Raw genomic sequence first — 13,568 nt, forward strand, 5'->3', positions numbered from 1 at the left:
AACATTCTTAGGGTTTAGGGTTGGATACTTCAATTCACTATTGTTTTCCAAAAAGAAAAAAAAAAACCTAACCTCCATCTCTCAAGAAAAAAAAAATCCACCCTTTACTATTATCAAGATCCAAGGAAAAGCTACAAAATGAAAGATCTTTATGTCTTTGAGATTGTTCTTCGTCGACTATAAAAAGATTTAGGAACATCCAAATATTTGGTATGTGTTCTATATTTCTCACCCCATAATAAATTTTAAGGCATATTAGTTTATGTTTCAACTAGAATCTTTAGATGCATGCACCCCTTTAGAGATCTAAGGCTTGGATTCATTTTTCCAGGAATTCAATAGAACACCTGTTCGAGATATTTTCAAGCATTGAGAAATCATGGTGATAACAAGGAGGAGTTAGTCCTCGCCTTAATCGGCCTAAACTTAACCTTTGAGGAAGGAAACAAATTGAAAAATGCTAACTCCTATACTAGTAGCATAACACCTTAATTCTCACTTTTAAATTAAAAAATCATTTGAATTTATAATTTGAATTTCAAATTGATGAAGTATCAAATAACATGAAACATGCTTGGGTGGTAAGCACAAGGTATTTGAAATTGAAGAATGCCTTATTCCCACTAAACTACTCCTAATCTAATGATAAACAAACTCTGCCTTCTAATGATTCTTTATTCAACTAAGGAGAGGTATTTATAAGGGAATCAAACCATTTATCCATTGAGCTTATTACAACAACCAAAGTACTTGTGAAAGTCCTCATAATGGGTGACACTACAATGAGACTGCAACCACTTCAATAAACGTGGAGCCTTTGCCTACTCCCATCCACTTCAAAATTATGTTTTAGCAATCAATTAGATTTGGTACTCCTCATACTATTGTTACTCTTAACAATTCCTACAAACACCCAACACGCATTCTTTATAGTTATCTTATGTGTTTACGATACTTTAAATATAGATGTTTAATAAACAGTTTATTACTTAAGATTAATAAAAATAAATATTGGATGGTAAATATTTGTTAAAACTATTGAAGGTAAATGTGTCAATTTGATGATTTAGAATAAATTTAAAACAAATTTTATAAAAAAATCTTAATAATTAAAACAAAAATTAAGTAATAAGTTTTAATTTAATGACTTAAAAATAATTTAAGTTAAAAGCAACTTAAGTCATTAGGTAATAAGTACTAAATTTACCATACACCCTCTACTTAGAAGTCATAAAAATATACAAATATATATTGTCTATGTGTTGGCCAACAAAAGAAGATTAAAAAAAAAAGAAAAAAAGAATAAAACTCAAGATTTAAAGCAGAGTTAAACATTTGCTTTCTTTGATCACAAAGAAACCAATAATAATGAAACAAATAAATATATAAAATATGTGCATTGTAATTTCCTTTATTTATCTTTGTTTAACAATTAATCAAACAAAAGACAAAAAAAAAAAATACCAAAATGAAAATCTAACTAAAATAGTTAAGAAAACCCATAACATATTACGAGTCTGAAAGCAAAGATGAGACCCTAGAGATGAAAGCGCTTTCCCTCAAGAATTTGTGGATTAGTAAGTATAAAGATGTAATTTAATTGATTACAAGACTTTGATTTTTCACAGAGAAACTCAATTGAAGTGTGAAAAGAGAGAGATAACCCTCCATTTTTGGCATCAACGTTGAGAGCACAACTTCAAGTTGTGGAAAAAATGAAGTGATTTGAAAGGTAAAACAAGAATTTTGACATTCCAATAAATCTATTTCCTATACTTAATAAATCTTAATACAAAATTAATTGAAATCCTAGAGTGAAATTTGATTTATGTCGGAATTATTTTTTATTTTATTCTCATCCTAATTTAAATCATGGAAAAATTATAAATTTAAAGTCTTCTGATTTATATAATTGGTCAAAAGGATATATAAGAAGAAGGGAAAGGAGACAAATGAAAGTCAGAGTAAGGGGTAGGTGGGAAGACGAAGAAGAAGAGAGTTAGGGTTGAAGAGGGTAGTTTTGTCATTTTAAATTTATAATTTATTGTAAAATAATTAAAGGAAAAAGAGATGGATGCAAGAAGAATTCATATGGATGTGTTTTAACAATTTTCTACCATTACACTGTTTTTAAGGATATTTGATCATTTGGCTGTCAAGAATACATTTCTTTTTGTCTTTTATTTATTTATTTATTTTATTTACAATTTCACCTTTAATTTTTCTTTTCTTTTCTTCTATGTTTTGTAATTATTATTATTATTATTATTATTCACTTTATTATTTATAGCATTAATATTAAAATATTAATACAAATATTGTTTGTACTGTTTTTAATAATAAACAATTGTATGCAATGAGACAATAATTCATTATTAAATAAAATAGGTTATTCAAAAAAGAAATAATGATAAAAAAAGGAATTAATAATAAGTAAGTAATTAAAAATAATAATACCAATATGTATGTTTTTACTAATAAGTAATCATTTGCAATAATACATCAAATAATAATAATAAATAACATTAAAAATATTAATATATATCATGATTGTATTAAAATATTAATAAAAATTTTAAATAATAATAATAATAATATAAAAGTAAAAAAGTTTGATGGAAAGATAAACAATAATAAAGAAAACTAGAAAACATGACATAATAAAGAAAAAAAGATAAAAATTATCTTTTTACCGGTAATAGACTTTTTATTTATTTATTAAAAATATTAAATTTATTAATAAGTTTTTAAAAATAATTTGAAACTTAAAAATATAAGTAATGATTATAAAAATAATAAACATAATTAATGTTTTAAATTCTTTGTGAATCTCTTAATTTTAAGAATAATTTAAAATTTTAAAAATTGATTAATTAATTATAGATTAATACAAAATTTTAAAATACCATATTTCGTAATTAAATACTAAATATATGCATGTATTGAAAATTTTGGCTCATTTATACCTTAAAAAATTAAATTTTATTTGTCTTTACATAAAATTGTATTAACAATTATTAATTTTACATTATTATTATTAATTAATTAATTATTTATTTTTAATAAAATTTATTAATTATGTTTTATAAGATGTTAATATCTATATTTTTATAATATTTACAAAAAAATTACATTTATTTTTTAATTTATTTATAATTATAAAATTTATTTTTAATAAGACTTAAATTAAATTATGTTTATATATTATATAAATTGAATTTATAATTTTTTATAAAATTAATTATTTTTTTTAAATAACAAGTTTTTGATTTTTGAAAGTATTTTCTACTGATAAAATTTTAATTTTAATTTTTTTTTTAAATCTAAAAAGTTATTTGTAATTATTTTTGGACTTAAATACAAACACGAAGAACCCTTCTAGAAATGCGTTGTTTTGTAAAGAGTAGCAGTAAGTAGTAAGTAGTAAGTAGTAACTAGTAATACACTCATACCCACCAAAGTACTAGAAGCCTTCAAATTCCCAATCTACCCTTAGAACAGTTGATGCTGGAATCCAGCGGCACGTGGCGGCGGTTCGCACAGGGAACTGCAACAGGCTCCCTGATCTCCAATTCGCTGCGGGGCTCGCCTTCTTCGTTGGCTCCTTCTCGGAACCTTCTGAACCAGTCGCATACGAGTGACGTCTTGATTCGCAACACCTTTTGCTTTAATAAAATAGGAAAGCAAACAATACTAAATTACACATTTCAGGGAAAACAATTATTAAATTCCAAAAGTTCCACGTCCAGCGCCACTCAGATCCCACCTTCTCTCTCACATCCAACTCAGATTTCCTTGGTCTGGCAGCTTTTTCGGACCCCCTCTATGACTTCAACCCACATGTCTTCCCAGTCCCCCAAGTTCAGCCCCCGCCATCCCGTAGCCGGTACTCTCCCCAACTGGATTATACTTTTCTTTGCGTTGATTTCTTTGTTTTTGTTTTTCTTGTTTTCAGTTCGTGATGAGTTGTGTTGTTTTCTTCAAATGTTTTAGATTTTAGCGATAGGGTTTGTTTTCGGAGGAAGGGGAGGAAAAGGAGAGAGCCCATGGCACCAGCGGCGAAGTTGGAAGGCGTGGATAAGGAGTTGCAGAAGATCTTGGACGCTAAAATGGACGAAGCGCCGGCCAGGCGCCGCGCAAGGGAGGCCTTCAAGGAGATTCAGCTTGGAATCGATCATTTGTTGTTCAAGGTATTGAGCAATGCTGAGTGGTGGAGGGCGTCGTTTTGACTTTTGACTAATCTTGATTTTTTTTTGTTCTTTGAATTCGTCCGACCTTTTCAAAGTGGGCTGGGAAAAATAGTACTAAATGCTGCCGGATAGTAGCTTAGGATTGATGGTTGGAGTTGGGATTCTTCATTAAATGTTTGGTTAACTTTTTAGTTATGGGTATTGGGTTTTGATCTTAGGCATCAATATCAATTAGGGATTGTGGAATGATAGTGAAAGCGTTTTGATGTAACTGATGGGATTGCATTACTCATTTATTTTACTTTTAGCGTTCCTTTGATGATGAATTTTACTATTAGTATAGTTTGATAAGTGAATGATTGTTGTTACCTTCATTGAGATTCCCCTTCAATTTACTTTAAATTTGGCGTCCCAATTTCTTCACTTGAAATTTAATTGAAAATGTACCAATTTCTTCACGCCCACTTGCCAGCACTGTGTTTCATGAAGTCTCCATTATTTCCTGATTTTTCTTGTAGTGGTAACTTACCTCATTTTGGCTCTTTTCCTGTGCTGCAGACGCCTTCTGATGGTGTGAAGATGGAAGAGGTAAAAAGATTTTCTCTTCTGTAAACCAACAATGGAGCTAAATAGGTTGTATAATTGGGTAATTTTGTGTTAGAAATGCATGGCATCTCACAATTGTGTCTCTTATTAATGCCAAGCTCTTCCTGCTTACAATTTCTTGTTAAACATGTCTAAATATGCCTACTTGATAAAGTCTGAGGCTAAGGCTTGTTGAATGGGGAAGGGAATGAGGTGAAGAAGGAAACTGGACCCCTTTATCTCACCACTTTCACCCACCTTTTGATGGAAAGTAAAAACTCTCTCCTATACAGTTTTCTTTGGGTGCATATTATGTGCAGAAAACCTTTTGTGTTCTATAAGTTATTTGATTGGAGACCAGCATCTAGTTTCTTCTTCTGAACTGAAGGGTTTTGGTTTGTCATAGATTAAGTAGCAACCTTTGGAATCTTAGACCTGACTAACCCTGCTTTAGATTTTCTGTTTCCTGTGTATTTGAGTTTAGCCACTCTGTTCTACTTGGATGGCTTGAGAAGAAGCTTAATATGAAAGTTGGCTTTTGTTATGCAAGCATTACTTGTTTATAAACATATAGCTATCCTGTGTAATTTTTCAATGATTCTATGGGTGTGTTTTAAACAAAGATAATGACTTTCAGATTTTGCAGTACAGATGTATGTGGTGAACTCTAGAGGACTGGAAATTTTCTCAAAAAGTTGGCTTCCTGCAAACTCTCCCCCAAAAGCAGTGATTTGTTTTTGTCACGGTTATGGTGACACTTGCACATTTTTTGTTGAAGGTGTGTGGCTCATGGCAAGATTGGAAAGTTTGTAGCTAGCTAGCTACCAATGTGTGGTTTTAGTACATTGTGATAAAGGAAGTTAATTATTTCATGGCATTGTTTGCAGGAATTGCTAGGAAGTTGGCAGTATCTGGATATGGATTTTTTGCGATGGATTACCCTGGATTTGGTCTTTCAGATGGTCTTCATGCCTATATCCCAAGTTTTGATGTGCTTGTTGATGATGTTATGGAGCATTACTCCAAAGTAAAAGGTGTGTTAACGGCTAACCTGGTATATACTTTTATAATGGGATCATTTTGTTAGAGCTCTTGGATAGTGGAATAGTGCTGGCAAGGAGGTTCTAGATTAAAGTTTCAACAGGGGAAAAAACATCATCTATTAAAAGAATGAGGCGGAATTATTGCTTTTAGACAGGAAAAGCCTCTGTATAACAAGTTTTCAATTTTCATGTTTGCTCAATGGGCTAGCTTTTATTTTGGTCTTTGTCTTTTGGTTTTGGGGCAGCCTGATTTTTAATGAAGATAAGAAGTTGGAATATCCGTGGATTGGGATCAAAAAATAAAAGAAGGGTAATAAAAACTTTCCTTTGTAATGGAGGAGTTGGATGTGATTATGCTTCAAGAGACTAAAATGGAGAAGTGTGATAAAATCCTTGTAAGTAGTTTGTGGATGGCCAGAAACAGGGAATGGACAGAGTAATCAGTCTGTGGGGCCTTTGGAGGTGTTTTGATTATTTGGGACTCAAGTAATCAGTCACAAGAGTTTTTTCCTAGTCTGTCAAACTCTCTTCTAATTCTGGAGAAGATTTTAGGCTTTCTTCTGTATATGGCCTGGCTGTTTTATCTCTTAGAATGGAGTTTTGGTAAGAGCTCTCAGCTCCCTTTGGACAAACTTTAAAACAAATTTCTGGTTTAGGAATGCCACAGAATAAAATATAAATTCTAATATAGTGCCATACTGACTAGGAAGAGGTTTTGAAACATTCAAGTTGTATTTAGGATTTTTTGTAGCATGCCTATAAAAAAAGTCTCAGAATCCTATAATAACTAAATGTTAAATGACATTAGTGTGCTCGAGTGGTAAGGGGTTGGGGCAGAAATGATGTTAGTTCTAGTTTAGGTTCCATGTGATACACCCCAAAAAAAGAAAAAACACATCCATTTTCATTAAGACTAGCAAACATCCATAGTTAACCCACTTGTCACCAAACATGATTTGGTGGTGTTTTTGTAAGTGTGGTCTGTCTAGTTGGCGAATCTTTAAATGAAAAAAAAAATGATGGTATGATTTATATATGGGATAGAAAATTTTGCTAATCTTGCTTTGCACCATTTTTCTAAAATTAAAAAGTTGCAAAAAGATAGGGCATATTATACTTACATTTAGAAAAGAACAATAAATCTTGCTTTTTCTAGCTTTCCCCTATCTTTAAAGCCTTGGTTAGACTACATAACTCTGCCGTGATGGTCTCACTTATTGAGCTCTCCTCGTCGCCCAATTGGTTTCTTGGCCAATACAGGACATCAAGCTGCACAAACATCCCTAGGGCCTCTAAAAGAAGGCAAAGTCACAAAGGAGGAGAAGAAGATACTTTTAAAATAAAACATTAAGGATATTTTTGTTTTATGTGAGTTAGAGCAATGACTTTGTAATTTCATATTATATTCTATTAATATATAAAGATAGAGCCATCCAAATTTAGGTGATCACATTTGTTTACTCTCATTCTTTTCTTATCTTCTTTAGTTTTTTCTCTTTTCTAACATGGTATTGTACCTTTGTTATCAGGAGGTAATGAATTTGAACCTTACTGTATATTTATTTTCCCTAATTTAATGAGCTTACATGTGAGCCCAAAAAGAAGGCTGCTTATGAGGCAGGATTAGTGTTAAAGCATGTACATTATTGGCCTACCATTACCTAACAGCTTAAGTTTTTTTGTCAAATTAGTAACTTAATATGGTATATTACTTTGAAACTTTTTCTCCCCTTAATTCTATTCGTAGTTCAATATCTTTGGTTCTGACTTTGGGATGAAAGTATATCAATTGGATGTGAAACTGTCTTCTCATATGGAGAATCAAAGATCTGAATGGGGAAGCATATCTGGAGCAACCGCCTGAGTTTGTTGCCTAGAAAGAGTTTAGTGTCACGGTTTGCAAGCTGCAAAAGGCCATCTGTATCTTAAAATTGTTTCCCTAGGCCTGATTTGATCAGTTAAGCTATGTACTCATATCTTTTACATTTCAGAGATGTCATTAGATCACTGTATCTTTCTACTAAGGAAAGAAACTGGTATTGTAGTTCTTGTGTTGTATGTGGATGACATTCTAGTTTCAGGAAGTGACACTACAGATGGTCAGCAGGTAAAAACTTACCTGAAGGAAAATTTTCCAAATTGAAGAACTTGGAGTATTGCAGTATTTTTTCATGATTGAAGTTGCCCATTGAAAAGATTATATGGTTTTACCTTAATGAAATATATGCATGATTTACTCATTGTAACTGGTATTTTAGGCTCTAAACCTATGGAAACTCCTATGGAACTGAATGTCAAACTTGAAGGTGAAGGTAGTCCTGATTTTCTTGTTAAAAAGAGGTATAGAAGCCTTCTTGGAAAACTAATTTATTTGATAGTTACAAGTGATATCACTTTCTCTGTGAGTGCTATAAGCCAATTCATGGAAGCTCCTAATTAGATTCATTGGGAGGTTGTGAGCGGAATCTTGAGATATTTAACTGGTACAATGGTTTTAGGTGCTTCATTAAAAAAAAAAAAGAACTAATCCTAAATCAGACATTATTAGCTTTTCACATGCTGATTGGGCAGACCTTGACATTGATGGAAGATCCATTAGTGGATGTTGTATGTTTGTTGGTGGAAACTTGGTTACATGTGGAGGTAAGATTTAATGCTGAAGCAGAGCATAGAGCTATGCATTCAACCTATGAAGTCATGTGGATCAAGAATCTTATGGGGGAGCTTGGTTTCTCACTTGAGAATCCCATGGCAATGTAATTTAATAATCAAACTGCTATCCATATAGCTAGTAATCCAATTTTTCATGAGAGAACCAATTATTGAAGTATTTAGCCATTTTATTAAGTTGTTATGGGTGAGAAGATGGTGACCACAATTGTCAAGTCAGAAGATCAAGTTGTACATATATTCATTAAAGCAAGATCAAGTTGGACATATATTCATTAAAGCCTTGGGAAAAAAATGTCGTCTCCAATGTGTTCTCTAAGCTAGGGTTTAGAAATATCTTTACCCCCAACTTGGTGGAAGGGTGTTAAGCTATAATATTCAGGGTTTATAAGTCTTATTCAGTTAGAGCAGTAACTTTGTAATTTTATGTCATTTCTTCTTCTTCTTCTTCTTCTTCTTATTATGTAAATAGAAAGCCATCTAGCTGTAGGCAATGGCCTCATGTTCGTTTATTCTCATTCTTTTCTTCTCTTCAGTTTTTTCTCTTTCCCAACAGACACAATTATATCCCAATGTCTAAGGAACAGAATAATTCTAGTATCTTTAAATTTGTACTAACAAGAAGTGGCTATCTGAATCATATCCTTGGTGAAAAAATGACTCAATTAAATGGCATGTTCTGAAGCTTTTTGTCCTGTGTAATCCCCAATGAGAAGAGGGAAAAAATGAAAATGAAATGAAAACTAAAGGAGTTTCCATGTAAACTATAACTAGATGATTTGTGTACATACTATTTTGTGGTGTACAGTTGACAATAGATATGTGATTCTCAATTTAGAGGATTACAATCAAAATGATCTTGACACAATATTGTTTTGTGCTTAATGCTTGTATTTGTTTGCTTTGGATGGCAGCGAACCCAGAGTTCCGTACTCTTCCTAGCTTCCTGTTTGGAGAGTCTATGGGTGGAGCTGTACTGCTGAAGGTGCATTTAAAGCAACCTAATGCATGGACTGGTGCCGTTCTTGTTGCACCTATGTGCAAAGTATTCTTCTGAACTTGATTCTGATAGACACTGCCTGTCAATGATCTTTAAATTTGATTAGCAGAATGCCTTTTTTTTGTGTAGATTGCAGATGATATGGTTCCACCAAAGTTACTGAAACAATTTCTGATTTGCATAGCTCATTTTCTTCCAAAGAAGAAATTAGTACCACAAAATGATTTGGCTGAGATGGCATTCAGAGACTCGAAGAAGAGGAGACTGGTTTGTTTCCTTTTTCTTTTCCAAACAAATCATTGTACAGACTAAACATTTAACAGATGTTCATAAGTAGAATGGAATATGGATGTAGATACTTCAGGGTTGTGTAGTAATGGGATTTATTTCTCTCTTGCCTTTCTAATGCTGTTTTTTCCTACTCCTGCATCACTTCTGCAATCTACCATGCATGATTTTACAGTTTACAATTCCTTATGTGAATGTGGCCAAAATATTTCTGTTCTCACTTGAATGCAGGCTGCATATAATGTTATTGCATACAAGGATAAACCACGCTTGAGGACTGCTGTGGAGTTGCTCCGAACCACCCAAGAGATAGAACGTCGATTGAAAGAAGTATGTTGTTTCTCTGACAATCTATATATTTATATACAATTTGCTTAATATATATACCATTTTGCTTAAGTTGATCCAATCCACTTTGTTTCACATCTTCTTCTTCTTTGAAACTTATCTCTTGAGGTCTAATGTTAGGTGTTTCCTAGTCTTTCTGCTTTCACCTACGATAGGATCAACAGAATCTGAAAATTTATTTATTTATTTTTGGACAAAAACAAGGCTGATATATTAATAGAGGAAAGTGTACATAGAATGATGATCAATTCTTCCAAGTTCAAAGATTAGCAGGAGGAATGAAAAGAACATGAATAACAGGCTTAACAGCTTCTCAGAAGCCCCTCAGCATATAGCCCCCAACACCACGGTTACAAACAAGCAGTTGGAAACATTTAAATGGTTAGTACCCAGCTTTGGAAATGTTTATAGGTGGGATTCACTCACCTCATCTACATTATTTATGTTCGATTTTGGATAAAAATGTGCAAATAGAAGAGAGAAGAGGATTGGAGAAATATGTGCGAGGATTTGAAGAGAGACACCAAAACCATATAGTTGTAATCACAGCTGTTAAAAACTTATGAGACATGATTTGATACAACGATTATGATAATTTTTTATGGAAATCAGGATGTATCACAATTGCATTCCATATTTTATCTTAAGTGTGCCTCATGATACATAGACAATATATGATACAATTATCCAATAACATAACAATACATACATTTTAATATAATTTTTAAGAAAAATAAAATTTAATTTTTTTTTTCTTGAAAAAATTTATTATATTGATTGTTTAAAATGTATGATAAGGTTAGAAATTAATCATACAAAGGAGAAAGAGGTAAAATAAGCCAAACATGAAAAGCTACATTCTTATTGTCAAAGACTCACATAAAATGTTGGAAGCATAATAAATTTATTATTACATTGAACATTGAGGAATTTTTATTTGAATGATTTTAATGTTGATATTGAAAAGGACGGTGATTGATGAATAAAAACTTTTACTTAATATACTTTTTTTTTCCTATTGTGGGAAAGGAATGGTGACAAGTATGAATAGTTTGAATTTTGGAGATGACAGTCAACAACACATATTGTATGCCTATAAGAATTTGGATTAAAAATCAAGTCTAAAAATTCAAAAAGTCCTAACTTTATGGATTTTTGTGATGAATCTATGCATTGAACTTATACTTGGTTGAATTGAATTTTTCAAAACTTTATTTTTAATGTTTTCACATGATATGATAGTTTAGCTCTTTAAATCCTACTATCTTTCATGAAATTAGTTATATATTACTTCTAATGAAAAAAGGTTATATATTACTCTCTGCTTCAAATATATATGTATATGTATATGTATATGAATACTTTTTATTTATTTATTTTTCATTATATAAACAAGCTTACAATATCATACATTTTCCTTGTTATAGTTCCTCGTTATGTAATCTGGCACTGTATTGTAAAGAATCCTCAGTTTATAACCAAAAAAGGAAAAAAAAAAATAACGAACAATGAAAGAAAGAAAAAGAGTGATTTGCACATAGACTACACCCTTGTAGAAGCACACAACACTGTGGCTCCTGCAGATACTTCATCCATTTCAAGAATAGACAATGATGATAGCTGCCTGGGTAAAAGGCCACTTTGTTTTTAGAATCTTAGTTTTCCAGATATAAATATATGTTTTTTGAGAGCAATACTGTGAATTGAGTTAATATTAGGTGTGTGCACTTAAATGAAACTTGTTAGCCTGAAATACACTGAGTCAATATTTGAACAATTTAAACTTTTAGAAAAGTTGATAGTTTAATATGATATTAGACTAGTTACAATACGCCACACATGAGGGACGATGCTAGCTTAATAGATGTTGTGGGCCCATATCCTAACAGTTTACGATTTTAGAAACAGCTTAAGCTTTTAGAAAAGTTGGTAGCTCACAAAACTTAAGGTGATGAGTACTTGTGAATCTTCTCATAGTTATCCAGGAGCATCAGCAATTGATCAATTTAAAATATTCAAAATAATTTCAAAGGGGATCTTCCATTCTATGCCGGCTGCCCACCAACCTGAAATTAATGTCTTCAGAGCATGTTGTTGGATGGATAAATAAAAGTCAGTTTGACTGAAATAAATGGAAGTCTTCCCTTGTGCTTGCATAGTGGAGGTAAGGATGTGTGGTACAGTGTGGAATACATTGAAATGATGTCAAATCTCATTTTCTGTGTCTTTTCAAAGATTTGCCACTTGTAATCTAAGCTTATTGATTCCATAGTTCTAAATTCTTAACTCAGTGTTACTTGAGTTTGTTTAAAATTAACTATATTGTATGAAAATAACACACACCATTTGGGCAATCTTTAGCTAATGCAAATAGCATATTATCTGTGTTTAATCTAGCTACAGATGTTTTGCAATGTTAAATTGGATAAAGCATATCCAGAGAGGTCCTTTGCTTCTGCTTTTTGTTATAGTCTATACCTGTATGACAAATTGGAAATTTTACTGAAGCTGATTACTTCAGTATGACTAACTAGACTATAAATTTTTTCTTTTTCTTTTTCCTTATTTTTAAGACAAGGATTTGGAATTGTTGATTAACTGAAGCAGTCAATCCTGTTGAGAACTACAGATGGGGTAGAATTACCAATAAGCTCTTTACTAAGGAGCTGAACAGAATTATTGAACCTGTGAAATTCATTTGTTTCAAGTTTCAACTGCGTAAATTTCATGTGATTTTTGAAAAGCTCTATACCAAGCATAATACTTCGAATTGTTATTTGTGTTAGATAACTTTGAACTGTCATGATTTACAGGTCGCTCTGCCATTATTGATCCTGCATGGAGAGGCTGATACTGTAACTGATCCATCTGTGAGCAAGGCCTTGTATGAAAAGGCAAGTAGTTCAGACAAGAAGCTCAATCTTTATAAGGATGCTTATCATGCTCTTCTTGAAGGCGAGCCAGATGAGATGATAATTCGAATCTTTGATGATATCATTTCCTGGCTGGATGGGCATAGTACAAAAACTACCCACATTTGATCGATTATGATCATTCATTTCTTCAGAAAATGAATAAATAAGGGAAATAGCCCCTTACACTATTTAAAAACAGGGGATAGCAGGGGAGGTTGCTATCGCACATAAATCAATCCAGTCATTGCATTGTAGCTTTGTGGTTTGTCTTATTCCAACGATTGAGTATTTGTTACAATTGGCTGTAAAATAGTTATTTGTTTATATAATAGTTGTAAGTCGAATGGAGCTTTCAGGTTATTGAAAATTGAGTTTGTAATGGTATGTATATATATGGGCCTTATTGCACCACTGCCTCAATGCCAGGAGTTTCTGGGATCCAGCTAGCAGTAAGCTTTTATGTGAGGGAGGGAAGCCCTGCCAATGGGCAAAGCTTAGGGTTCAACCACCATCACTTTTCCTGTGACGG

General features: G+C 32.1%; 1 protein-coding gene across 1 annotated transcript; it reads left to right on the forward strand.

Moving 5' to 3' along the window:
* The first annotated feature begins 3,517 nt into the window (after window positions 1-3,517).
* Window positions 3,518-13,445, forward strand: LOC117930763 (caffeoylshikimate esterase). The gene is made up of 9 exons (XM_034851464.1): window positions 3,518-3,886; window positions 3,994-4,190; window positions 4,749-4,778; window positions 5,427-5,553; window positions 5,663-5,809; window positions 9,403-9,533; window positions 9,618-9,755; window positions 10,008-10,106; window positions 12,938-13,445. The coding sequence occupies exons 1-9, from the start codon at window positions 3,826-3,828 to the stop codon at window positions 13,163-13,165; spliced, it is 1,158 nt and encodes a 385-aa protein (XP_034707355.1). The 5' UTR covers window positions 3,518-3,825; the 3' UTR covers window positions 13,166-13,445.
* The last annotated feature ends 123 nt before the right edge of the window (window positions 13,446-13,568 follow it).

This window comes from Vitis riparia, chromosome 14 (genome assembly GCF_004353265.1).
Source record: "Vitis riparia cultivar Riparia Gloire de Montpellier isolate 1030 chromosome 14, EGFV_Vit.rip_1.0, whole genome shotgun sequence".
NCBI classification, from domain to species: Eukaryota; Viridiplantae; Streptophyta; class Magnoliopsida; order Vitales; family Vitaceae; genus Vitis; species Vitis riparia.